The sequence below is a fragment of the Erpetoichthys calabaricus genome, chromosome 6, assembly GCF_900747795.2.
Source record: "Erpetoichthys calabaricus chromosome 6, fErpCal1.3, whole genome shotgun sequence".
In the NCBI taxonomy this organism is placed as follows: Eukaryota; Metazoa; Chordata; class Cladistia; order Polypteriformes; family Polypteridae; genus Erpetoichthys; species Erpetoichthys calabaricus.
The window spans coordinates 66,209,366-66,236,808 of NC_041399.2; the positions used below are offsets into that span (position 1 = coordinate 66,209,366).

A 27,443-nucleotide genomic window follows, 5' to 3' on the forward strand; every position below is an offset into this window, starting at 1 on the left:
TTGGACCCTTGAGCAAGGCCCTTAACCTCTAATTGCTGAGCGCTTTGAGTAGTGAGAAAAGCGCTATATAAATGCAAAGAATTTTTATTATAATCACAGGAAGGTCATTAAACTTTGACATATATGTAGTAGACAGTTAATCCAGTTAGAAGTGAAGGACTGTAGCACTTCATAAACTGCTGACAACCAAAAAACCTTTCTTTGCAAAAAAGTAACCTTCTCCTTCGTAGTACTCCATAGAATTCAGGGCCCTAGGCCACACTTTTTGCCTGCTTGCTTGCTTTCTGTTAAGCATTCTCAGAAGATGATGGTGGGTGGAAGTTGTCTTGAACATCTCCTTTTGGCAGTAAAATTGGAACAATGTACAATTTTCAAAGCAGAAGTGAACTTTCATGTTTGATCACGCGGCATCACTTTGCAGGTATAGGTGTCCTTTCTTTATAAGAAAGTGATATAGTTGCTAAATTTGCAGAAAAGTACACCAAATATATAAAACAAACATTACATTTTGCATTATCTGCTGTATCATAAAACCCAGTAAATAAATAATCAAATTAGCGTTATTGTTACTTTCTTTTTAAAAACACTTAATGCTAGGCCAAAAAAAAAAGTCAAGTGTGCAGCTTTGCTTAAAGGCTGATAAGCTGCATTTTTCCAAATTGTTTATGGAGGTAAGCTCTGATGTTCCAGTTGAGACACTATCTGGCATTTTCATCTGTACCGCAGGTGTGGGCATTCTACATTTCATCTGTTGCCAGGTTTCATATTTTGTGTGATAGTGTATCATTTACCTAATAGATAAAAACACACACTAAAACATGTTAGCACTCATTATTTCACAGCACTAGGTGAGCCTTTTATGTTTTACACTTTGCACCCAACAGTCAAATCTGACCTTTTCACTGTCAACTGAATCAGATTCTGAGCCCCCTGCTATGTCACCATAGATACCGCTTGAAATGGCTGCCTCTTTTAAAACATTAAAACCATTGGACTGTTTATTTGTTTTTTATTGTTTACAGTCTGCTTTGTTGAGTATGGCTTCTTGTGTATTTCATCTATTACCACTTGTTATGGTATCAAAATCTGGGCTGCCGTTTTTAGTTTCATTTCTTGTTTCCCTTTTTCCACTGTGATCACCATTGCTGAGCATGATATTAATTTCCATAGGCTTATTGCTTATATGAAGTTGCAAGGACTATAAACCTTCCTAAGACTATTTATTAAGTAGCTCTTATTACAATATCTGACATAAATATATCAATTGGTCATTAAGAAAAGTTTTTGGTGTCATTCTTTTAATAAAATAACTAACTGTATGTTTAAGTAAAAAGGCAAAACACACAACTATTGTGAAACATAATGTTAATTTCAGAAATACTAAGCTTTTCCTTTAAGATCATTTACTACTATCAAAATTAAGTACTTGTTTTATGCATGTGTGTTTGTGTGTGGCCTTTTGTATATTTTTTTTAAAAACTAGTGAATGATCCAGCTGTAGTTCAGGACATTTACACAATACTTAGGCACAGATCATTCAATACTTGATAAATTACAAAGAAACAAAGAGAGATGTTGAGACTTAAAATGCAAAGAAATGGCAACAGATTGACAGTCCGAAAAAATAAGAATCAATACAATAAATAGATATGTGTATTAGAGAATATTGCCACAGGTATCTCCTGTTAAAATGTACAAGAGGAACGGTGGGCGAGCCACACAAACAGATCAAGACAAACCGAGTTCCAAGAAAGTAAATGAGCGTTCACATTTTATCAGAGAGTGGTGTGTAAAGATCTTACTGAGAAGCGTGGCTCAGCGCAATAATATGCAGCATTGGGTGTTATACGTAAAATCTGAAAATGACTTAAATCATGGAATATAAGCTAGTCCATTTGAGACGTTTCAACATTAAAATATGATAAAAAGAGTCAGATTTTAGTGATTAAATGTTCTGACTGTAGGCAAGAGCTCAGAATGTTGTTAATTAATAGTACAAGTCAAAAATGTACAGTAATATGGATCTAGTGAGTTGAACAGGACATCCTACAAGAAAAAGTTTTGATGCCGTCCTGTTGACTTCCAATGCTGTCTTCTTTTAGACTAATTACTAATGAGTCATTAGCCAGTGAAGATGGAAATTAATTACCTAATTAACTATATACTATACTATATAATTAACTATATACACTGTAGATGTAAAAGCTTTCTGCTATTTCAGATCATTTTGGAATTTTAAATAAGTAACAACTACCTATGCATCCATCCATCCATTCTTTTTGTCCCACTTAATTCCAATTATTGTTCAAAATGTTTGAAGGAATGTGGTAGAAACAGGCTGAAAGCAGTTCATCCTTACTGGAACGGTTTGTACATTTTGACATTTCAGATAATAATTATAGATATGAGATAGGATGTGGAATTCAATATGTGGATGAAAATATCTATGTGGATTATGCCCTATGTTAAATTCTGAGTCTGTGAAACACGATGACATTGCTTTTAAATTTGTGGTTTGTTTTTACTAACTTGAATAAAATTCGAAAGTGCTATCTGTAAATCTTTTATCTATAACAGTGTAATTATCTTTTTTTTTTAATCTGAGAAAATTAGGTATTGCCTTCTCAGGTCAGACATTGTAACTGGATAAACACCAAACAAAAACACACATTTCCAGTGAAGTATTAGCATTCGTTCTTCATGAAAGCATGAGATTATAACATTTCCTTGGCTATCTCCACAAATTATATGTGCAAGTTACATTAACAAAAAAAATACAATTTTTGGGTGAAGTATTGCTTGAAGATCATTTACTTATTTTTTAGTCACGTGTTTTCATCTAACTCTTTGAATACAACATTTCAACATTTCAAAAGATATAACAGCAACAAATTGAAAGATAATAATCCAGGTTGCTCTTGTAAATATTTTCTTAAAAACGTGAAATATACACCGGTATCAATTTCTGAGAGCAGCAACAAGTCCTCTCATTAAATGATATACTAGCAGCATGACCTTCTATCTAATTAAGAAAGTAAAACCTGCAGCCCTCTAAGGTCAGTTTGGAAGACTTTCACATAAAAACAGCCATCCACAACCTTATTTTGTCCAGTCCTAGACTTTACTTGTTTCACAAGACCAAATTTCCCATGTCTCCATGAAAATGCCTTACAATTTTGGGATAGACTTTTCTAACAATTATTATAATATATTAAGCAGCAAGCCCACAGTCTCTTACACTATCTGAACATGATATGCTAGAGCAGTGATTCCAGGGACCTGCTTCAGGTTAGTAAGCGTGGCAAATCATCATTCAAATATCTTTTCAGCCAGTGGAATATTATTAGTTGCTCCCCATATAGTCCTAGATTTAGTTGATCTTTTCCATTGTTTTGGGCTAAATGCATTTTAATGCCACAAATGGAGCATTTTTCAAGATGTACAGTATTTTCAGGTAAAGTAAAAAACAGGATATTTGTAGATTAGAACTCAAAAGTGCTTCTCTAGAGCCTCTTCTTCTCAGAGCCAGTCTAATCCATTAAGTGACACAGGCGGCCACCCAGGGTGCCGACACTCCAGGCACCAGTTATGAAAGTTAAGGGGTACGTGCTCCATACCTTTCATTTACGTCCATTAAATAGACAGTGAGGGGTGCCGTTCTGCTAGCTAAAGTGGCATGCGTCCCCCAGATACATCATCTAGAGCTCCATACGGGGTTTGACTGGTTTTATGTCTTCATGTCTCATATCTCTTCATGGGGCTCAGAACTCAGAACTGAGTAGGGTTTGGGCGTTAAATGTTGACTACACTATTCTCATTTGAATTGTGTGTGCTTTTTATAGTGTGATTTGTGAGCTTAGAATTTTTTAAAAACTCACGGATAAGCACATTTGCATAACCTGTGCATTATTATCATTTTTTTTTAAGTTTGTATTGCCATATGGTCAGCTCTCTCACAAGTTCAAATCTCAAATGGAAGAAAGTATACTGTGAAGACAGATGGCAAAATATAATGTCTATCTTTGCCAAAAAACAAAAAAATCAATGAATAAAACCTAGTGATGAGTATTTTATTTTACATCATTCTATAAGGTTGAGTTTAGCTGAATTGTTTGCAGTTGTTACTTTGCATTTAGTAATGTTTTGACTAGTGTCTTCTATTCTGCTCACTGAGTCAATGAAGGCTCTGATTAGGGCTCTTGAGAGACTGAGCGAGGAGTCAAAGTGCCTGGGCTTGCTAGTATCCTGGATAAAAAACAACATCCAGGCCTTTAATGACCTCTTGGGCACAGCCATCAGCAGTGTGTCTGTCTATGGAGAGAATTTCGATTTTGTTGAAAGGTTCACTTATCTTGGCAGCAACATTCACGTCAATAGTGACTCCTCCTATAAAATTGGTAGACGGATTGGTAGAGCTTGGAGGATCATGAGGACACTGGAAAAGCGCTCTCAATATCCATGCAAAATGACAAAGGTCCAAGTCTTTAGAGTCCTGGTGCTTCCTGTTTTGCTATATGGTTGCGAGACATAGATGCTATCCAGTGACCTGAGACAAAGACTGGAGTCCTTTGGTACTTTGTCTCTTCGGAGAATCCTTGGATACTGCTGGTTTAACTTTGTGTCGAATGAGTGGTTGCTCACAGAGTCCCAAATGATGCACATTATCTGCACTGTGAGGGAGCGTTATTTACAGATCTACGGCCATGTGGTGCAATTCCCCGAGGCTGACCTGTCGCACAGTATCTTCACTGTTGAGGACCTGAGTGGCTGGATCGGGCCAAGGGGACGCCCACGTAACACCTGGCTGTGGCAGATAGACGGTCATTTCTGGAGGGTGGGACTGGACCGTGTGTCTGCCTAGGGGGCTGCCAGGCTGTTTGGTTGTGTGGTGGGTGTGGCAGCTCGCTGTACCAGTGCATGTTCCCCAACCTGACCTGAACTTCAATTGATGAACCATTTTTGAATTTGTACGGGTGTGCCATCTGAATAATGGGCATGCCACTTGGCATTGGTCTTTGCCTTGCTCTTTAGTCTTCAGCTTCCTGAGACTTTAATCGAAAATCATAAAATCCTATAATAGTTAAAAACATAAAAGGTAGAAAAATGCTTACTGTTTTATCCGTTGATAGAGAAAGAATGGGAGATGTAAAAATATTCCTTGTTAGCTGTGGATATGATTTGACTAATGCTAAATATTATAATTATTATATTTCACAAGGTAGAAAATTCTGAACATGCAGTGCTTCAATAATCTCAAAATCATGTGCTACTCAGTGCGGTAAAGTGCCTCTTCTTGCTTAAATTTATATTGTCTGTTCTGTATTAAAAATAATGTGACAACTTGCATTTTGCCTTTCTTGAAAATGTTACCTCAAATTTATATTGCTTCTCAATTTGCCAGATTTATTGAAATGCAGATAAATACATAACCTGTCTTAATGAACTAAATGTATGCATATGTAAATTGCTTTATAGTGTATAAGCACATGGTGACACAGTTGGTGGTACTGCTGTCCCACAGATCCAGCTTCTTCTGTTCAAATCCTTCATCCAGTTGTCTGTGTGGAGTTTACAGACTGTCCCCTTGTTTGAGTGGGTTTTCCTCTGAGTAGTCCACTTTTCCTCCCACATCCCCAAAAAGTGTGGGTGTATTTGTGAGTGAGTCTAGTGATGGATTGATGCCCTGTCCACGACTCATTCCTGCCTTGTGTCCAGTCCTGTCAAGACAGGCTCTGGCCACAGTGTCCGTGAACTGGATTAATTTAGTAATGCTATGTTATGCACTGTGGCATGCTTTTAACCCTGTAATTTGTCATACAATATTGTAATTTGTCTCACCATACTTTTTTTCAAAGTCTTATAAAACATTCAGATTGTTACTACTTGTAAATTAGAACTGCTGCCTCACAGATCCAGATTCCTGAATTTGTATTCCTGCCTAGGCACTTTAAAAATTCTACCTATATATGTGGATTTCTCTTAATTCTTCTGTTTACTTCCCACATCTAAAAGATGTGCATATTTTGTTAACTGGTGACTCTAAACTGGTAGTGCATGTGTTTATATGGTTGTGTACCTGAGAATGAACTAAAATGGACTGTAATATTTGTACTAGTAATACTTTTGTCACTTGTATAGAGTAAAATAAAATTCTTACCTACACATCCAATCACGTTGTTACCACTTTCCAGCACCATGATCAACAAGAATGTGTTGCATTAATAGAAAACACAAGGAAGCTTATTCTTTATTACAAGGAATGAGAGGCAGGCCACAGAAGGTGTGCAGAGTGTCAAAATATCTTCTGGCTAATAGAAGTTACAACATGCATATAAGTTAAAATGTGTGTCCCCATATTGCTCTTTAAAAAGTTACTGGTGCCCAATACAAAGCCATTTTCCCCATCTGATATCAAACTAGATTATGCGGGATTGATAATAGAGGAATAGACACATGAATAGATGGAGGCACAGTGGTTGCCACTGCTCCCTTACAACCTCAAAGTCCAGGATATTTAGTACTTGTCTGGTCACGTTGTAGCATTTGTGGCATGTTAGTTTTTTTTATCGATTTTCCATATTCCTCCCTCATGCCACAGACATGTATATTATTTTTATCAGTGACTCTAAATTATCTCCCAGTAGGTGAGCATGGTTGTTTGATAATCTGAGCCGTGCTGTCCTGTCCACAGTTGGTACCTTCCTTGTGCGTTACGCTTGTCAAATATTGTTTCACTGTACAAATCTGTATTGGAATAACAGGTTTAGAAAATGATTAAATACAGTAACCAGTTATATGGGTAAAGAAGTCAAAACAGTTTGTCCATTCCACCTACATGTAGTCACATGTTTCTCCATTTATTTAAATCACATAAGAAATTAGCACAGTAATAATAACATTCAAAATAACCTACTTTATAGTGAAGACACGTGTCGATACAAATATCTTTAGACAAATTATCACTTCAAATAAGACCTTATCCTTTTAAAATAATTTTTATTTTAAAAATTATTGGTTTGGGAGAGAGTGCACATCAAACAACTAATGTCTATATAACTAATTTTTTGAATGATAACGTAACACTTTGGCCAGCATTGAATTTGTCTCTTGGTTATTTACCGAAAACCAAGAAAAAAAGCAGTTACTGTATGTGTGGCAATGTAGATTGTGTTCTTGTTTTTATTTATTTATTATTTTCATATTATTTTTGCAGTGGTGGTCATTTGGCACTCATTGTGAGTTGGTGTTTTCAACAGTTTTTGAGGTGCAGGGAAGGACTAGAGCTTCATCTGTTTCCTGTGGATAAGCCTCAGCCAGACAAGAGCAGCAAACAGTCCACATACCTGAAAGCGTGGGGCAGTCCATGATCTCAATTATAAAACAAAATATACGCAACCATTAGTGTTTGTAAAGGACAAAAAAAAGATTCTGATAAAATACTCAGAATATGATGATTTGTCTGGTATAGATGAATACTGCAGATGAGGTTTGGAGCGTATTTTGGCACTTCTTACTGTGTCTTTGTGTGCTTCCTTATCTTGATAATAAATCTTTTAGTTTCCCTTGTATAGTTTTTCCTGTTTCCAGTTGTTCACAACTTACTTGGAAGGACCATCTCTGCTAACAGTAAGGAAGTCTGCGTTGCTGGTCCTTTCATAGAAGGAAGAAGTGGCACACAACCTTTTGAACTTAGTCTATAAAAACGGAGTATTTACCATGCAAGTTTCATTACTCAGTGCTCAAAAAAAAAAATTGATGCATGATGTAAAACATAATCGTGACAATTTGAATGGGGATGCAGTGCCCATCTGTTGAAAACATTAGCTTAGGATCTGTACTATCCATGCATTCCATTATCTAAATTGTTTAATCCAAGGCACACTTAAAGGCTATTATGAATTGGACATGGTGAACTAGAATTAATTAAATATTAGTATATGAAATTTCTAGTATGTGACGGCACAGTGAATAAAGCACCCGGAGTCTGTGCGTTTTCCCCATGCCTGGGTTTCCTCTTCATACTGCATTTCCCACCTGGTTGTTAGAGCATTTATCAATTTAATGTTAGCATGAGTGAAAATGTTTATTGAGTTTACTCCTCTATAGATTGGTGTTCTGTTTTGGGTTGGTTCTCATTTTGTCTCCTGCGCCTTCCCTTTGAACTGGGGGACTCTGGAGTTGCAGTTTAATCATTCTGCTACAGTGCCACCAATTTAAAATAATGTTTTTTACATTTCTAACCTCAAGCAACTTTCTGAAAAATGCTTAATTCAATTCAGTGTTACAGCTTTAGGCTAATCTGGCAGAATCAGGGTTAGGAAACAGCGTTTTGAAGGATTTCGTTATATCATAGGGCCATTCACATACACACCTAATTGTAAGGTTAACTTGAATTTGCTACTAATTGATACTGTATCTTGTGTGTTTTTATTTAATCTGTAATACAGTTAAGTGACTTTTTCATATAATTCAGTAGTAGACAACATTGTTTATGGAAAACACCAGTGAATGTACACTTTTGTTGCTGTCTTGTTTTCCTTAAATAAAGACCTGCTTTGAATTCAAAATAAAGATCTGGTACAGTCACCTCATTTAAGTAATTGTATTATTTTCCTTTTCTTTTGCTCACTAGTGTTAAATTTGAAACAATACACTTTTGTAATTAGATATTTATTTTTTTACATTATAACATTAATGTTTCTGCTCTGTTTAACAGATACTTTATGGGATTACACGAGTCAGTCAGTTGCTTCCCAAATTTTGGAGGTACTGCAGCAGAAATGTTTACAACTGAGTGCCTTTCCTAATGCTATCCTCACTTACTTGCCTTTTAGGACGTGCAAGAAGGACAGTGGCTTTATTCTAACTCAAGTCAAAGGTGTAACATTATAATCTAGCCAAGTCAACTTAACCAAACAACAACATTTACAACATTTATTTATATAGAACATTTTCAAACAAATGATGTAGCTCAAAGTGCTTTACAGGATGAAGAAAGAAAAAAAATATAAATAAAATTAGGCAATACTAATTAACATAGAATAAAAGTAAGGTACAATGGCAAGAGCGAACAGAAAAAACAAAATAAATCCAGACTGCTGGAGAAAAAAAAACCAAAATCAGAAGGGGTTCCAGGCCACGAAACTGCTCAGGTGTTCTACCTAACATAAATGATCTCAATCAGTCCTCATGGTTTTCAGGCTCCACGTGGAAGAATTAGACAATGATGGTCATGTGGACCTCTGGCCTTCAATCCATCAATGTAGGGACAGCACGGTGCTTTGATCGGGTGGTGGTGGTGCAGATCTAAAAAGGCGACTTCAGATAAAGCATGTCTTCACTCTGTCCTTTAATCTGCTTGTTTTATGTTTACCAATTTTTGTTGTCTCGAAGGTTTCTAAGAAAAAAGTCATACGCCAAGTATCAGCAGAGATGTGCCTGTCAGTGAATCTGCTGTTCCTCCATAAAGCACATACTTGCAGATGAAATAGTATTCTTTGTACCAAACATTTTCAATACTGCTCATGCATATAATAAAAATATATTAACTAGGAGCATAGTTGCCCTTTCTCATTGATTTAAGAAATGATCATAGGAACTACTAGTAGTCTCAGTCCTTCTTGTTTTTTTCACCATTGAGGTTGTCTTTTAAATGTGTGCTGTTACATTCCATCCAAACTGTTACTGAAAGTCAAATCTGCTTAGTTTCACTGCCTTTACCTGCTTCCAATAGCTGAACAAACAGATTTTCCAGAATTCAGCAAAGAAACTGAAGACTTTTGTTTTTGATCCCAAGCATAATTTTTTGGTGTGTTTAATTTTATTCACTTTAGCCATTTGTCATTTTATGATGATTTTTTTAATACACTCCTTTGACTTCCTCACTTCACCATGGAAGATAGGATCCTCCTCTAGACAGGGTGCTACCCCATCCTGAAGAGCACTCTTGGACACATTTGCACTCATTCCTACCAGTGCATATTTAAAGTTACTAATCAGCCTAACCTGCGTACCTGTGAGAAAATCCGAGTATCTGGAGAAAGCCTGTACCAGCACAAGGAGAACATAAAAATTCTATACACACAGGGCCAGGATTCAATCACACAACACAGTGTCACTCTTGTTAGCAATGAGATTGAACACTTAATTTTTACACTTTTCCCCATAGCATTGTAGTATATTGAAATATTCATACATGTATACTATACCATACAGTTAATTGTCTAACTGTATGTGTGTTAAGAATGTATTATTTTTCTGCACCTTATTTCTATTACATTTACTCTGCCAAGACAATTTCAGAAGCAAGGAAAATTGTAATTTAACATTCTGAAATGCAAATAATCTGAACTCAGGATGTAGTTGGTGACCAGAATCATTGAGTGCAAGGCAGGAACAAAGCCTTGGGTGGAATGTCAGCCTATCACAGGCACTTGTTCACATTCTAATATAACACCACGTTACAATCATCAAAGAACACACGTCTTTGATGATATGGGGGGCAAACCCATGCATGGAGAATGTATTCTTGAAAAATACTATATAATATAGAACATATATGTAGCTTATCCGCTGTTGGGAGCATGATCCATGCAATACTTGTTTTTGGCTTTAGTGTTCGGTTATGGTGAAAGTAGTACTAAAGGAATTTAGAATATTATTTATAGGATTTAAGCTATTTGAAGAGAGTAAGAAAAGAAAACAAAATGATCAAAGCCTGCTAAATGTGATTTTGTAAGCATGAGCATATCCTGACATCTTTCCCACTTAATCACTCTCCTGAAGTCTTTGAACTGAAACTTTGCGTACTGTGACTATACCCCTTCAGTTTGGAAGAGGATCAGCCAAGTATGGAGTGCAGATAGTTTACAGGTTTAAAAAGTGGCTCGAGTTAAAACAAAGAATGTCTCATTATATGTAAATACACATGGAGCAAAAGTTAAACTTTCACTCACAACCAGAATTTTGTCTACATTTAATTATATAGCTTTCCTTCCAATGCACTTGCAACAATCAGTGAGTGTTCATTGTAGTGTTCAGAGCAGATTTCTACAACTTGCTTCTCATCTGGAGCCTTATTTATTTAGCCAAACACATCCTTCAGTATCAAGGCCCGACTACAAGGAGTGAATTCTTGCTTGTATGGTATGCTCTTTGATTCATGTGATATGGTCTCATCTTTTTATTAGATATTGCACCCTTGTTTAGCTAAATGGGTGAAAAACTTAATGCATGATTGCTCCAAGGAAGTCGTATTTATTCTGCGGATCAGCCACTGAACCTCCTTTACCAAAGCTTTCTTTCAAGTATTTTTAATATATTTTTTGAAGTATCATTTAGGTAGTGTGCATACTGAATCAGTAAGGTGGCTTTGTTGTTTACAGGCCATCAACACTGATGCCTCTCTTTGCCAGCCTTCATGATTTTGATCCTTAGCCTACCATGCAGTGTGTCTTGCCCACTTATTCACCCCTCCATTACTTTCCCTCTCTGTTTCACACACAGAGACACACATCCTTTTTTTTCCACTGTTTCCTTCTTTCACCCATGAGTCCTTGCCCCATCCCAACTCTCAGTTTTAGACAGAAAGGTCCCTTGGTAGAGAGCAGCCTTATAACCTTACCCTCAGGTTATTTTCAGCATGAGTAAAATCTCAGAACCCCCATTGGCCCCAGGTATTCCTGCATTCCTATACCTCAGTGTTTGGAGCCCTCCGGTGCTATCTTATATTTTAGGAAAATTTTGCTGGCCTTTTGCCCATCCCTAAAAAGACCTCTTTTAATTTAGTGCTCTGGTGTATTCATTAATTAGATGCAGTAGACTGCTCCCTGGCAGTGCTTACATTTCAACTGGTGTGATATGTGTCATCACATGCTTTCATCCTTTTCTTTCAGGCTTGTTTGAACCTATTTTTATCCTGTGCCAACATTTTCTGCCTAGAACCCTTTTGTACACTGCAACACCTTTCAGAGAGTATCATTCGCTTTCTCTCTGTTAGTTTTCTGGGATATAGATTTTTTTAAAGCATATTTTATTATCCACAAGTCTTGAAAATGGTTGGAAAATGGTGACTGTTGCCCCCATCTCTTATAAATAATATGGTACCTCCCCTGCCTTTTTGCTTTAAAGTGCAACATTTTGAAAACTTTAAACATATTGAAAACTCCTTGCAATGACTACTTGTTTGAAAGCTACAAAAGTGCTGGTGACTATAGTATAGCCATACCAGTTTATCTGCCTGGAAAATTTTCAAATCTTTCCTTTTATAATCTTGGATCATACTGCAAACTGTGGCACAATTGCATGGTTGCTCTTAATTTATCTTGAGAAGTTGAGGTAAATGAATGGTAGAATGTGATTTATACTTATTCATGACATATCTTTCAAACCTCTCATCTCTATACATTCATTGGACCTTAAATAGCCTTGTTTCAAGTAATTATGGTAATGTTTACTTACAAGCTACTTACCAGTCTGAACCTTTACTTGCTGTCACTTTACAACATATCAAAACGTTTGGTTTAGCATTGTGTAAAGTGACACCGCTGAGAGTAACTGTAATACACCAGTTTCAAAAATTGTTTTGCATATCTGGATTAATCTTTGTGTCCTCCCTTTAATCTCAGAAGACCTTTGGCTTACTGTATATCACCAGTCACGTGTGCAAAACTGTAGTTTTCTTTTAAGTAGTATTCTTTCTTGAAGCATTAGCACAGCATACTTAGTGCAGGCTGTTGACCAAATCCAAATACACAAAATATTGTGACCACCTACGGTGTTCCCATAGCTGACTTGTCTAACTCACTCTCTTTCAGTACAACTGTCAGGATGCTGCTACTGTTATAAATACTTCTGAAAACAGAAACCCCAGAGTATCTGTCTACACTGGTTAACTCAAAAGTCTTGTGACAGCTGATATCTGCTGATGCTGGCCTTGTAATTTTCCAGACACCTCATTGCACTTCTATCAGAGTGTGCTGTTTAGATGTGTGGCAGCAGATCTTGTGGAATGCTCTCTTTTTTGTTCATCAGGTTCAGAATTCAGAATCAACTAACCTTATGCAGATCTGCATAGTTCTTGACCTGTGAACAGTGAGTGTCAGATATTTAGTTTTACATCTTTGTATAACTCTTTTATAATTTTGGTGGTTCTTCTGATTAAAAGAGCATTTGGATAGCCTTAATTTTTACTTATACAGTTTTTATTTTTTCTAAGTAATATTTCACATAGTAATATTAAAGGCATCTATCTATCTATCTATCTATCTATCTATCTATCTATCTATCTATCTATCTATCTATCTATCTATCTATCTATCTATCTATCTATCTATCTATCGGTCTGCATATTTGTCACACATACACGTTTTTATTGTTTTGTACTGTAAAGATTTTTGATAACTACAAAATCTGAATTTGACATAGAGTAGAAGGCTTAAAGCATAGAAAGGTTTTAGATAGTAAAGATTGACCTACTTAAATCAGGTAGTAAGTAACAACCCTGATGCAACTCTGTGCCAGCCTTTATTGGCATTGATCTTTTGCATGCCAACAGAGGTGGCTTGCCCACTAATCTAGTACTATAAAGTATTCTCTCTCTCTCCATCCCTCTCTCTCTCTTTCTCTTTCTCTCTCTCTCTCTTGGGATTTCTTTCTTTCAGCAATAAATCTTCACCCCATCTCACCCCCAGCTTTAGATTCAAAGCTCTTTTCACCTTACCCTCAAGTAGTTTTGGCATTAGGAACATCTACTAAAAGCCCTACACATCCCCCAACTCTGGTGGCCCCAGGTATCTCTGCATGGCTATTTTTTAAATACAGATATTCAAAACCTAGAAGAAAGTTTGGAACTTTCAGCCTTTCATCTTTGCAAGCTATTGACAGAGTCTTGAATCAAAACAATAGATTGTATTTTAGAAAACAAGCAAATACCTTGTTTACAGAAAAAAAATCTACCGACAATAATTTAGACGATATAAGTTACATTTCCATAATGTCATCGTAAGAGAAGTCTTGTCCTTTTGAGATGTGAGTAGCAATTTGTTTTGATGTTGTAGAAATGAAAAATTATGATATTAAAAATGGAAGAAAGAGATGAAAATGAGGATCTAACCAGTGACAAAGAATATTCTCCTAAAATATAAGAATATATATAAGTAAAATATAATTAAGTGAATAAATCATCATTTTTCATTGAAGCATAACACATACATTGCCGATACTCTTTTATGTTTGAAAATATTTAACAAATGCTACTGATTAACTGCCCTTTTTTACCGAAGTTTGTAGGCTGTGGTGCAAACAAAGTTACTCCAAATGGGTTATTTTTGTAGCGTATTGCTGGGTACAATAGTTCCCTTCTCACAAATGTGAAGAATTCCATTCTGATCATAGCTACTGTATGAGGTTATCACTGTTTTAATTCCAGCTCTGTAGAGTAAAATTGAATGGTATTTGACTTGCTAAATGTTTCTCATGTTTTGCCAACATTTTGCTTGTTTATAATTCAGAAATGACTGGCAAAACATTCTGCCTTTGTGTAGATAAATAATTTAAGCATTATATTCAATGCCATTCAATTCAATATATACTTCTCAAACACTTTTAACCATGCCCAATATGCAATAAATACCAAAATAATATAATAAAATAAAATGCAAATACACAGTGTGACTAGAGTAGAGTAGAGCTGCCTTGGATTTTGGGGCACCAGCTAAATGACCCAGCTTAATAACAAGAAGTAAACAGAGGCAGTGCACAATGGTGCAAACACAAAGAAAAAGGCAACTAAGCAGCCTACAATATAGTATCTCCCAGGGTAGGGAAGAATGGGAACTTCTGAGGAGCTCTGTCCAAGTCAGGTTCCAGGTCTGAAGTCAAACACCATCCTCTAGCACCAACTGGTTTTATAAAGTCCCAGCTGGAGAAGTTGGGACCAGCTCATGGCATAGTGGCTATGGTTGGTTGCACTCACTGGGTGGATTGTTGAAACTGTGGGTGGAAAAGGAGACACTGTTAGTGTGAGTACCCCTTCTCATCTCAGAGTGGTATTACTTACTTTGGAAAAGTCAAGAAGGTGATCTCAGGCACACATGCATGACAATATATAAAATGGGTTTACGTCCAAGGTCCCAGGTTAGCCATATTTAGAATTAAAAAAAACAGCAATATACATCTGTAAAAGTAGTTCCATCATATTAAAATTTCATATATTCCATAGCAAACTCAATGCCACTATAGATTCATAGGTCATTATTGTCATGTGTACAGAGTACAGTGACATTCAAATGTGCATGTGCTTTCAAGAAGCAAAATGTTGCCACTCTCCAGTGTCATGAATAGAGTATGGACACCAAGAGGAGAAAGAAAATGAGAAAGACTTAGTAATACCAAATTAGAAACAATGATTACAGTTAATTAAAAAGCAATATAACGAAAGTAAATTGAAACAATGAATCCTTGTAAGACCGAACCAATGACATATATTTTATATTCAGAAAATAATTTGTGATTTGTCTACCATTAAAAACTCCATTTCACTGAAAAATTCTAATAATATTAGTTTTTGGTTTTAATATTTAGCTACCCTGCCTCACTACTTGCCACTACTGTAGATTAAAGATATACATGTAATGTTAATATACTGAACAGATTTGATTTATTGTTCTTACCAAACTTATCAATAAATTACTGAATTAATTTGTGGCACCTTCTACAGAATTTAATTAAACAGAAAATCATCTGCAATCAATTTATTTTGAAATGCATTTGAGCTTGCTGCATAGCAATCTGCAACAGCCTCTCTATAAGCCTGCCTTCCCCCTTTTTGCTTTATCTTTCCGAGTGCAGAAGTGTCAACTCCTTCTCACATACTGATTTGTTTGATCCCTCAACAAGTCATCTGTTCACAGTTCTCCTTTGGAAAAATTAATGTTCCCATTTTGGAAATTTAACACCAATAAGCTGATGACTATAAACAAGTGTTGAACTCATGCTTAATCAGTACCTGGCCATCAGTTGTTCTTTAACGTACAAATTTGATGTGAGTCTGTTTCAAAACTCTTTTCTGATGCTGCGTTTGGTTTAACTCCAGATGAGGACAGCAGTAATAATCAGTGGAACTGTTAGTTCTGACTCTTCTTCCTTAAATAAAAAAGCACTGTCTGACATTTTTTGGTTGGCTTATTTTGAAATCTCATAAGGCAGCCTGAATGACATAATCACTGACATATTTATTCATATGCTGTATTAATTAAAACTGTATGTAGAATGTGCAAAAGCGATAATCCTAATTTAACATTCTGTATTCGACATGCCTTCCTTCCTGCATTTGTCTTATTGTAGATCAGAAGAACATGTGGTAATGTTTTTGAAAAGTTCCTTATTGGATAGCTGCTATCATATTCGCTGTCTGTCTCATAGCTTAAGTATGACTGTTGTGGTTGTTTTACAAATGTAATTCTCCCCATAAACACTCCTGTGGAGAGACATAAAGCTGGTGTCTTTGTTTTCCGAGACTGCTATTAGCACAGTTATCATGATTTTTATTGGTTCTATCTTTCCCTATTCAATAACAAAAAATTTAAGCATTCCTAGAGTTAGGGTGATAAATGGAATATGGCAAATATGTGTTGTATCAGAACACCTACTGTGTGAAAATAGTTTTGTAGCTACTATAGGTGTATCTGAGTATTCCTTCTGCAGTGATTTTTACATTTTACACGTTACCCATAATGTGAAAAATAGACAGGAACCTGGAATTGTGACACATGTTTGCTCTTGTACGGCTCTAAAGCAGAAAGGCTTTAATTCAGTTAAATGAAGAAATGCCAGCCTATGGGGCACACACTAATAACCTCTTATTAATTCATTTTAAGAGCATGTCATTTCTAATAAAGCTAATAACTATTATTCTAATGATTATAATGGATATCTGGTAAGGCTTGTGCTGTATTTAATTTATAGTAGTCAAGATGATTATATATAAAATTGGACCACAGGAAAAAAGCATTATGGTGGTATCAAGCTTAAACAATGAAGGGGGAAAAATGCAGCTTTCATACTGACCCATAAATATTAAAAAAATAGACAAACAAAACAGCAAGGAAATCATTTTTTCTCTATGATGTTGCTGTCTGTAATCCATATCTGTGTTACTAATTTTAAAACTGAATGTTTAATATCACACACATTGAAAAGACATGGGTGATGTCATTATCTTTTATTGGCTGTCATTTGAGCAAGCTTTGGTTAACTGTTGAAAATTATTTCCTTAATAAAGGCTTGTCAGCACAAAAATTATAGTTGCAGTCAAATTTATTGGCTTGATTGTTCAAGCCTTCCTTGGTTCTTCCGCAGAAGTCCTAAGCATAACAATTCTGATTTGCTCTGTTTTGTTTTAAGATGTAAGTGAAACCAAAAAAGTCTTTAGTTATTTTCTGCATCAGACTGTTTTCTTTTAAATGATCTTAAATATAAAAGAAAACAAACAAAAAAAAGTTAAAATAATAACAATTTAAATAAAATTTTATGACTTGTGTGACTTACCTTATTAGTTGTGATATTTTTAAAAATTGATTTCATTTGTCGCCTGCTTTATAGAGAATTTTCCCAAAGTTAGCGGGCTCACAGGAGAGACTCACTAAAAACAGCCCCAGGGAGACAGTGAAATTAAAGCAGCCTGAGTTTCCTAATAATCTTGGTACACATCGGTTTCTCAAATGAGTTTGTGGCACACAATAATGAATGTACTAGCTTGTTTTTCTTTTTTTTTCCAAAAAGAAAATCTTTGGTGATTTCAAAGAGTTTATCAACAGCAATGTTTAGTCTGTACCTGCAATATAAAACTCCACATCTTCCTTGTGTGATTAAGTATATTACTGGCTATAGATTGTCAATATTTTATTTATATAATGGTTTTAAGCTTTATTAATAATAAGCAAAAAGTCCAGCATATTCATTTAATTTTTTTAAACAGTGAAAATTTTGGCACAGTGGATTAATAGGTTAATGGGAGTAAATTACAGTCCAATCTTATTTTTAAAAGAGTGGCTATTCACCAGTCAGCTGCAACATTAAAACCCCTTACAGGTGAAGTGAATAGTATGGATTATCGCATTAAAATGGCACCTGTCAAGGAGTGGGATATATTAGGCAGTCAGTCAGTTCTTATAGTTGGTTTGTTGAAAGTTTGAAAAATGGTAAAGCATAAAGATATGAGCGACTTTGATTTTTGACGGCTGGAAGACTGGGTCAGAGCATCTCCAAAATGGCAGGTCTTGTGGAGTGTTCCTGGTGTGCAGTGGTTAGTGCCTACCAAAAGTGGTGCAAAGAAGAACAACTGGTGAACCAGAGACAGGGTCATGGGCCCCTAAGACTCATTGGGAGCGAAGGATAATCCGTCTGGTTCGATCCAGAAAATCTATTATAGCACAAATTGCTGAAAAACTTAATGCTGGCCATGAGAGAAAGGTGACAGACCACACAGTGCTGCGTATGGAGGCTGCATAGCCACAGACCATTTAAAGTGCCCTTGATGACCCCTGTACCTACCAATGGCACATGAGTGACAGAAATGGACAGTGGAGCAATGGGGAAAGCTAACCTGGTCTGATGAATCACATTTTCTTTCAGATCACGTTGACAGCTCTTTTTGTCGTTTTCCTGGGGAAGAAGGCAAACTGGCAGAGGCAGCGTGATGCTCTGGTCAAAGTTCTGCTGGAACACCATGGGTCCAGGCATTCATGTGGGTGTTACTTTGACACATACAATAAACCTAAAGATTGTTGTAGGCCACGTACACCTCTTCATAGGAACTGTATCCGTTGATGGCAGTGACCTCTTTGGGCAGGGTAAATGTGTCCTCCCACCCTGCAAAAAACTGTTCAGGAATGGTTTGAGGAACATGACAAAGAGTTCGGGGTGTTGACCTGGTCTCTAAATTCCCCAGATCTCAATCCAGTTGAACATCTGTGGGATTTGCTAGATAAACAAGTCCAATCCATTGAGGCCCCTTCTGACAGGACTGTAAGGGTCTGTTGCTAAAGTCTTGGTGCCAGATACCACAGGACACATTGTTAGGTCTTGTGGCATCCATGCCTTGATGGATCACAGCTGTTTTGGCAGCACAAGTGCGACCTAAACAGTATTATGTAGGTGGATTTAATATTGTGACTGATTGTTGTATGTATGAGTATTCTCCATGATGGACTGACATTTCATTGAGAGTTTGCTCTTCACTGTATGCTGTGATTACAGCGTCTCACTTCCTAAAAACGTTGGTTCAAGATATGAACTGTTGTTGATTTATGCATGGACACTATGTAATCATTACAGATAATAATCTAAATATAGTGTACAAATGTTGAAACTACTGTTAGTACAAATAGCTGATAAATCCTTTAATTTAAACTGAGAATTTTAAAAATAAAAAAAAATGTGTAAAACATAAGGTGTCTTCTGTTTTATGAGACAGTGTTAATAGGCTTCCATATATTCATACATTTATGACATTGTAAAAAGAATTTGTAAGGACAAGAGGTTCATACCATCCAGTGACCTGTAAATTTGGTTAAGCCTAGGGAACCTGGAGAATTTCTGTGGACGATAGTCTTTACTGGCTCTTTCAATAAATGTATGGCCTGTGATTTGAATGCCACTGTCTTTAAGGTACTACTGTAATAAATTATACAAGCACAGTTTTTATAGAAATCATAAAAAGGACAGTATAACTTTATATTTGTAAGCAAGTTTTTAACAGGATGGTAGTATCTTTGAAAATATTCACTTAATTTGGATGAGGAAATTTGAAAATCTGACCAAGAAAATTTTTCCCAGCAACTTTGTGATCTTTAAAAATTTATTTGCCTTATTCAAACAGTACAGCACATTTAAATTCTTATTTCCATTTGTTCTGTCAGTAAAAAATAATAAAAGATAAAATGGAAAGGGTTAAATTGGAAATTACAGTATGAGTACTTACAAATAGCATTTTTTTTTTTTACTTTTAATTTTTTTTATAATGGACAGCACTGCTGTTTTATATCACTTGAATCTCATTTAAATGTCACACTGGGATGTGTTTTGTGTAGATTTTGCTCTGGTGCCACTTAGTTCAGCTCTGGTGGGAGTTGTGGGTGTATTTGTGAGTGTGTGTTTTGATAGTATGCAGTCACATCAGTGGTTTGTTCTTCCGAGTGACGCTAACTCTGACCACATATAAGCAAATGCAAAAGTGGAAGGCTAAGTAGCAGTCTTACGTAATATAAAATAGCATTCTCAGATTTGCTTAATCCAATTCAAAGTTACAGGGGATTTGGAGTCTCTCCTGGTTAGACTCTGGGCAAGACAGAAATCAACACTGACATAACACCAGTTCATTGCAGCGTCCATTCATGCACACACCCACAGTCACGTTCAAATTAAAATTGCCAGATAAATTAACAAGTGCATCTTTTTGATTCAAGAGACAAAGCAGAGACAGAATTCTGTGTCCACGAGGCTGTGGCACTAATGGCTGCGGAACTGTGCTATATCCAGTCACAATGTAAAATTGATGATACAATTAAAACTATGTTGTGAAAAAAAAAAAACTTGACAAATACTTTTTTCATTGATTTGGTGAATCTGCGTATTTACTCACATAGAACTGTTCTTTGTTTTGCAGATGGGCCTGATGTTGAGGATGATCCTTCATGTTCTTGGCCAGCATCCTCTCCTTCTAGCAAGGATCAGACATCACCTGGGCATGGAGACAGTTATGACTTTGGTGAAGAAGAAGGTGGACCTGGTCTACCCTACCCTTGTCAGTTTTGCGATAAATCATTCAGTCGTCTCAGCTTTTTAAAACATCACGAACAAAGTCACAGTGATAAGCTACCGTTCAAGTGTACTTACTGCAGTCGACTCTTCAAGCACAAACGCAGTCGTGACAGGCATATCAAACTCCACACTGGAGATAAAAAGTATCATTGTAGTGAATGTGACGCTGCCTTCTCCCGCAGTGATCACCTGAAGATTCACCTTAAGACTCACACTTCCAACAAGCCATATAAATGTGCCATATGTCGCAGAGGTTTTCTTTCATCAAGTTCGTTACACGGCCATATGCAAGTTCATGAGCGAAATAAAGATGGATCCCAGTCCCTTTCCAGGATGGATGAATGGAAACTAAAAGAGACGCAGAAGTGCAGCCAGTGCGAAGAAGGCTTTGATGTTCCAGAAGAACTGCAGAAGCATATAGCTGAGTGCCATCCAGAGTGTTCACCACCACTGGAGAGAGCAGCCATTCAGTGCATTTACTGCCACGAACTGTTTACAGAAGAGAGTACCCTCTTAAGTCACATTGACCAAGTGCACAACCGAGAAAAAAAGGGCCACACATGCACCATCTGTTCTGAGCATTTCCATTCTGTCGAGGAGCTCTACAGTCACATGGACATTCATCAGCAGCCAGAATCCAGCAACCATAGCAACAGTCCGTCTTTGCTAACAGTAGGCTACACCTCGGTATCTAGCACTACCCCTGATTCAAATCTTTCAGTTGACAGCTCTACTATGGTTGAAGTTGGCCCTACATTGCCAAAAAGTCGTGGAAGGAAAAGAGCTGCCCAACAAGGGTCTGATATGGCTGTCCTATCCTCTAAGCAAGCAAAAATCACATACAGCTGCATATACTGTAACAAACAAGTATTTTCTAGCCTTGCCGTTCTGCAGATCCATCTTAAGACTATGCATCTTGATAAACCAGAACAGGCTCATACCTGCCAGTATTGCTTAGAGGTGCTTCCTTCACTTTATAACTTGAACGAGCATTTGAAGCAAGTTCATGAGACTCAAGAACATACTCCTTTGATGGGCACTATGCCTGCTATGATCTTCCAGTGCAATTTTTGTCCTGAAGCACTAACTGACCTCAATGCTCTTCAGGAGCACATTCGCTGCTCACATGGCTTTGCCAGTCCAGTATCCAAAGAGAGCAATGCCTTCTTCTGCCCTCAGTGCTTCATGGGCTTCCTTACTGAGACCACCTTGGAGGAACATATCCGGCAGACACATTGCGAAGGCGGAAATGCACGATTTGATTCCCCATTGACTGGAGCTCCTAAAGATCCAATTGTGGAAGTCTACTCTTGCTCCTATTGCACCAATTCCCCTATTTTCAACAGTATTCTAAAACTCAACAAGCATATCAAGGAAAACCACAAGAACATTCCACTTGCCCTGAACTACATTAATAATGGGAAAAAGTCCAGCCGTGCCCTAAGCCCTTTATCTCCTGTGGCTATGGATCAAGCTTCACTTAAAGTTGCTCAGGCAATGAGTGGTACGTCCTCCCGCTCAGCTGGAGAGTTCATTTGCAATCAATGTGGTGCCAAGTATTCTTCCTTAGATATGTTTCAGACTCACCTCAAGACACACCTTGACAGTGTCTTGCCAAAGTTGACGTGCCCTCAGTGCAACAAAGAGTTTCCAAACCAGGAGTCCTTACTGAAGCATGTGACCATTCATTTCATGATTACATCTACATATTACATCTGTGAGAGCTGTGACAAGCAGTTCACTTCAGTTGATGACCTTCAGAAGCATCTCCTTGACATGCACACTTTTGTATTTTTCCGTTGTACACTCTGCCAAGAAGTGTTTGACTCCAAAGTGTCCATTCAGCTTCACCTTGCTGTAAAGCACAGCAATGAGAAGAAAGTTTACCGTTGCACGTCTTGCAACTGGGACTTCAGGCATGAATCTGACCTGCAGCTCCACGTGAAGCACAATCACTTGGAGAATCAAGGCAAGATCCATAAGTGCATCTTTTGTGGAGAATCTTATGGCACTGAAGTAGAGCTACAATGTCACATCACAACCCACAGCAAAAAATACAACTGCAAATTCTGCAGCAAGGCCTTTCATGCCATCATCCTGCTAGAAAAGCACTTGCGTGAGAAGCATTGTGTTTTTGAAGCCAAACCTCAGAACTGTGGCACTAATGGCTCTGCGCCAGTTACTGAGCAAGTTCCAAAAGATGAAGTTGAGCTACAGAATCTTCTGGCCAACAGCCATGAGTCTCATAATAGTCACGATGGCAGTGAAGAAGATGTGGATACATCTGAAACTATGTATGGCTGTGATATATGTGGAGCAGCATATACAATGGATTCTTTGCTTCAGAACCACCAATTGCGTGATCATAACATCAGGCCTGGTGAAAGTGCCATTGTCAAGAAAAAAGCTGAGCTAATTAAAGGAAACTACAAGTGCAATGTCTGCTCCCGGACCTTCTTCTCCGAAGGTGGGCTACGAGAACACATGCAGACCCATCTGGGACCTGTCAAGCATTACATGTGTCCGATCTGTGGTGAACGTTTTCCTTCCCTACTGACACTCACCGAGCACAAAGTTACGCACAGCAAGAGCTTGGACACTGGCACTTGTCGCATCTGCAAGATGCCCCTTCAGAGTGAGGAAGAGTTCCTTGAGCATTGTCAGATGCATCCAGATCTAAGAAACTCTTTGACTGGCTTTCGTTGTGTGGTTTGCATGCAAACAGTTACGTCTACATTGGAGCTAAAGATCCATGGCACCTTCCATATGCAGAAGACAGGCACCATGACAAGTAATCAACCCGTGGTGCGGTCTCAGCATCTCCAAAAACTCTATAAATGTGCTTCCTGTCTAAAGGAATTTCGTTCTAAGCAGGATCTTGTCAAGCTTGACATTAATGGCCTTCCATATGGACTTTGTGCTACCTGCGTGAGTGGCAGTAAGAGCACTAGTCCCACAGTGAATGGCGGCAAACAGCAAGGAGCAATGGGGGTTTGTCAGGGTGAAACACTGAGCCCCAGTGAAAGCAAAAGCAAGACCCCTTCATCCAAGACCAGGTGCTCCAGCTGCAATGTTAAGTTTGAATCGGAGGTGGAACTCCAGAACCACATCCTTTCGGTCCACAGAGATCTCATGAATGACAGTAACAGCGCTCAGATGAAAACACCCCAGGTTTCACCAATGCCCAAGGTCAGCCCTTCTCAAACCGAAGAGGTAGCTTTATTTTCAAAATCTTTTTGTGACAATAATGAAAAAGTTGTAGGAGTATGACTTGGAAAAATGATAGCTTTATTCATAGTCTTACTTGACTGTGCTATTCGATATGCATGTATGTTTAGATCAAACAAGCTCACTCAAGAATTACTGCAGAACCAACAGCTCATTAAATTTTTACTGCTGTCATGGCATTGTAGTTACTACAAACATTAACTTGATTGTCTTTCATTAACTGTTGTGCTTACTAGAAATGAAAACTAAATTCTCAATAAATAATTCTTTAGTTTATATACCTCCTTTCATACTGAATAAAATCACACCACACTTCACAATCTAATAAACAAGACTGGAAAGTGAAGGCTCAGTGTTGTATCTAATCTGTAACCATATTCAGCTATTCTTTGGCACCAAGAGTTTGATCTACCTTGCACAAAGGAAACCAGTCGTTGCTACAAAAGCTCATGCCATATATAGTCAGTTCTTCTTGTTCCTGAAAAACACTACAAATACTGAAAAATCTGATTCTGAAGCATTGATTCAATTGGAAAAATGGGGTTAGGTTCCAGCTGGCTTGTAGGACGGACTGGTGGAAGGAGAATGGGTTTGGTGGAGGCACCTTTCAATGCTTGGTAATGATCCTTCCACAGATTGACCTATGGAAACCTTGTTATGACTTTTGCTTCCTCTGTAGTCAAGTTCGATCATCTTATAGTTGCTCCGCTAGAGGCCGCAAGCGACTACAGTAGGGCTGATCCAATCGGTAGTTGCAGCGTGCGGTGTGTACTAAGGGCAGAGGTATAAGTAGTGAGAGCTTATGACCCACATTTATTGGGAATTCCTGGCTGATGGGGAATACATGGAAGCCCTGGTTCCCATCACAAAATGGGTTTAATGGCTTACGTATTCCTTTTGACACTGGGTAGACACACGATCCTATCCCTTTAATGTGTGTGCAGTTTGAAAAATCTAAGGGTATCATAGACCTTTTATTGGTCAATCTCATTTTTTTCTGCTGCACATGGCCACAAATACAAACTTCTGATACCTGTGTCCACCCCATCCTGTGGCCTGGTCCTTATCCCTGGGTGTTGCAAGATGGGTTACATTGCTATAATAGCGGATAAACAAACCTCCTGGAACAGAATCTGCGGATTGTGAGAATATACTGTAATTACGCTTGAAATACCAGGCTGTATTCATAATATACAGCAAGATAATGCCATGGAATGTAAGCGCCTTGAGCATGGGAAAGGTGCTATATAAATAAAATGTATTATTATTATTTATTATTAATGTATTATGACACATCAGGGTTTTTCCGTCAACATGACATACAAAAAATAGGATTTCTTAGGCAAGGGAAATGTTTTGACTTCTGTAGTGTTTGTATTCTACAGTCTGTTACATTTTTTTTGAACAAACGTAAAAAATACTAAAGTCAACAAATTCCACACACCAACTAGTGGAAGATCCAAGTAGTTGGGCATTCTGACATGCCTCTTTCATAAATGCTGTTTAACCAACCTGTTAGCTATCTGTCTGTAAGTCTATCGGTTACTGTACTCTATGTAGTATCAGCCTCTCTGAGCCACATTCAAAGTTCTGTTTCCAAGCATTGTACCACTATTAGTTGGATGTTTTTTGAAGCTCTATTCTAATTACACTAATGATGATATTGTCCTTAAAAATCCAAGCGCTTTCATGCTTTCACATGTAGTGTCCACTACCATGATGCATTGAAAACAACTTTAGTCTTTAGTGTTTGTCATTTTTTTCTCTGAACTGTACACACACCACCATCCATTGGTACCCACCTGCCAGTTGTAAACAGCATTGTCCACAAAATAAAACATAGGATAGTCACTCAGAACGTGTTTTGAACTTGGATATTTCATATCTCTTTATCGGGGTAAGCCAAACAGACACATTGTCCAAGCTATTCAGTTGAGCCAGTGACTGCAGAATTAACAGTTACACTGGGTGGTTGAAGGCTAATATGGTTAAAACATAACTGTGTGCAGAACTGTGTCTCTGTGGTGTTAGTGAATTTTGCTGAAATAGGCATAGTCATAAATTTGAAATTCTTCTGAATATAATGTGTCTATGGCAATGCTCTTTCTGCCATTTTAACCATTTAGGAGAATCACCTCTACTACTGTATATTCCTTCCTTTTTTCTTTTGCTTATCTAATAATTCATTCTTCAGTCTATATGTAACATTATGAAGGAGCCAATCATGAAGTAGCCAATCATCCATCCATCCATCCATTTTCCAACCCGCTGAATCCTAACTACAGGGTCACGGGGGTCTGCTGGATCCAATCCCAGCCAACACAGGGCACAAGGCAGGAACCAATCCTGGGCAGGGTGCCAACCCACCGCAGGACACACACAAACACACCCACACACCAAGCACACACTAGGGCCAATTTAGAATCGCCAATCCACCTAACCGGCATGTCTTTGGACTGTGGGAGGAAACCGGAGCGCCCGGAGGAAACCCACGCAGACACGGGGAGAACATGCAAACTCCACGCAGGGAGGACCCGGGAAGCGAACCCGGGTCCCCAGGTCTCCCAACTGCGAGGCAGCAGCGCTACCCACTGCGCCACCGTGCCACCCAGTAGCCAATCAGTCTTTTTCAATACTTTTAATTAAAAGCAACATAGTTTTTAAACAGGTCATTTTTTGCATAGTTTTATTATAAGCATATTCACAAACAGAGCATAAATCACATGCTGGTTTTTGCTCACCGTGCATTCCTGCTTGCTTCATGAATGGAAAGTGTCAGAATATCAAGTAATTGTCCTGTTTCATCTGGAAAAGTTTTGATTTAATACAGCTACCTGTGGAATTTATAGAGTACACATCAACCTTAGAATTGCCAAGCTACATATTATGAAAGCTGTCTGGTAAATTTAATTCAAGGCACATCAGTTAAGACAGCAGCAAACTGATACATAATCATATTGTTGATCAAGGTATTTGTTATAAGAACTTAGTTTTAGGCTATTTCTTAATATATTTATATTTTGCATTTGGAAACTGATGTTTTTATTGAGAATTACTTGGAATTCAAGAAGTACAGAAGTAAGAAAATAATTATTCAGATCTCCCTTTGTCATTTTTAATCGTACAGTTATAATAAAGTGCATTAAAAATTTAGAGGTGATATTTTAGTAGCCTTCTTAGTGTTATGTTTAGTCCCAGAAAAACAAGCCAAAAATATTAATTTTTTTCATTAAGAAAAAATGTATTATGTGTAAAAGAAACAAATTAATACAAAAGAGTCAACCTAAATGCAGAAGGGGAGGTATGTCTGGTGTGCACTGCTGTACTAGTACAGATTTAGTACACGTCATTCGTGTGACATGTTTTGAAACAGTCACCAACACATAGCTTGATGT

At 37.5% G+C, this 27,443-nt stretch overlaps 1 protein-coding gene across 6 annotated transcripts in view; it reads left to right on the forward strand.

Annotated features, from left to right (window-relative positions):
• Positions 1-27,443, forward strand: part of LOC114653368 (zinc finger protein 521) — a 496,047-nt gene that overhangs the window by 176,617 nt on the left and 291,987 nt on the right. For 4 of the 6 annotated variants that reach the window (XM_051928726.1, XM_028803647.2, XM_051928727.1 and 1 more), the window contains one exon: positions 20,666-24,033. In XM_051928726.1, the coding sequence (XP_051784686.1) occupies positions 21,106-24,033 (2,928 nt within the window). In that variant the 5' untranslated portion in view covers positions 20,666-21,105. The remainder of the gene's footprint in view (positions 1-20,665; positions 24,034-27,443) is intronic. The other 2 variants (XM_051928725.1, XM_051928728.1) reach the window with 1 other exon arrangement.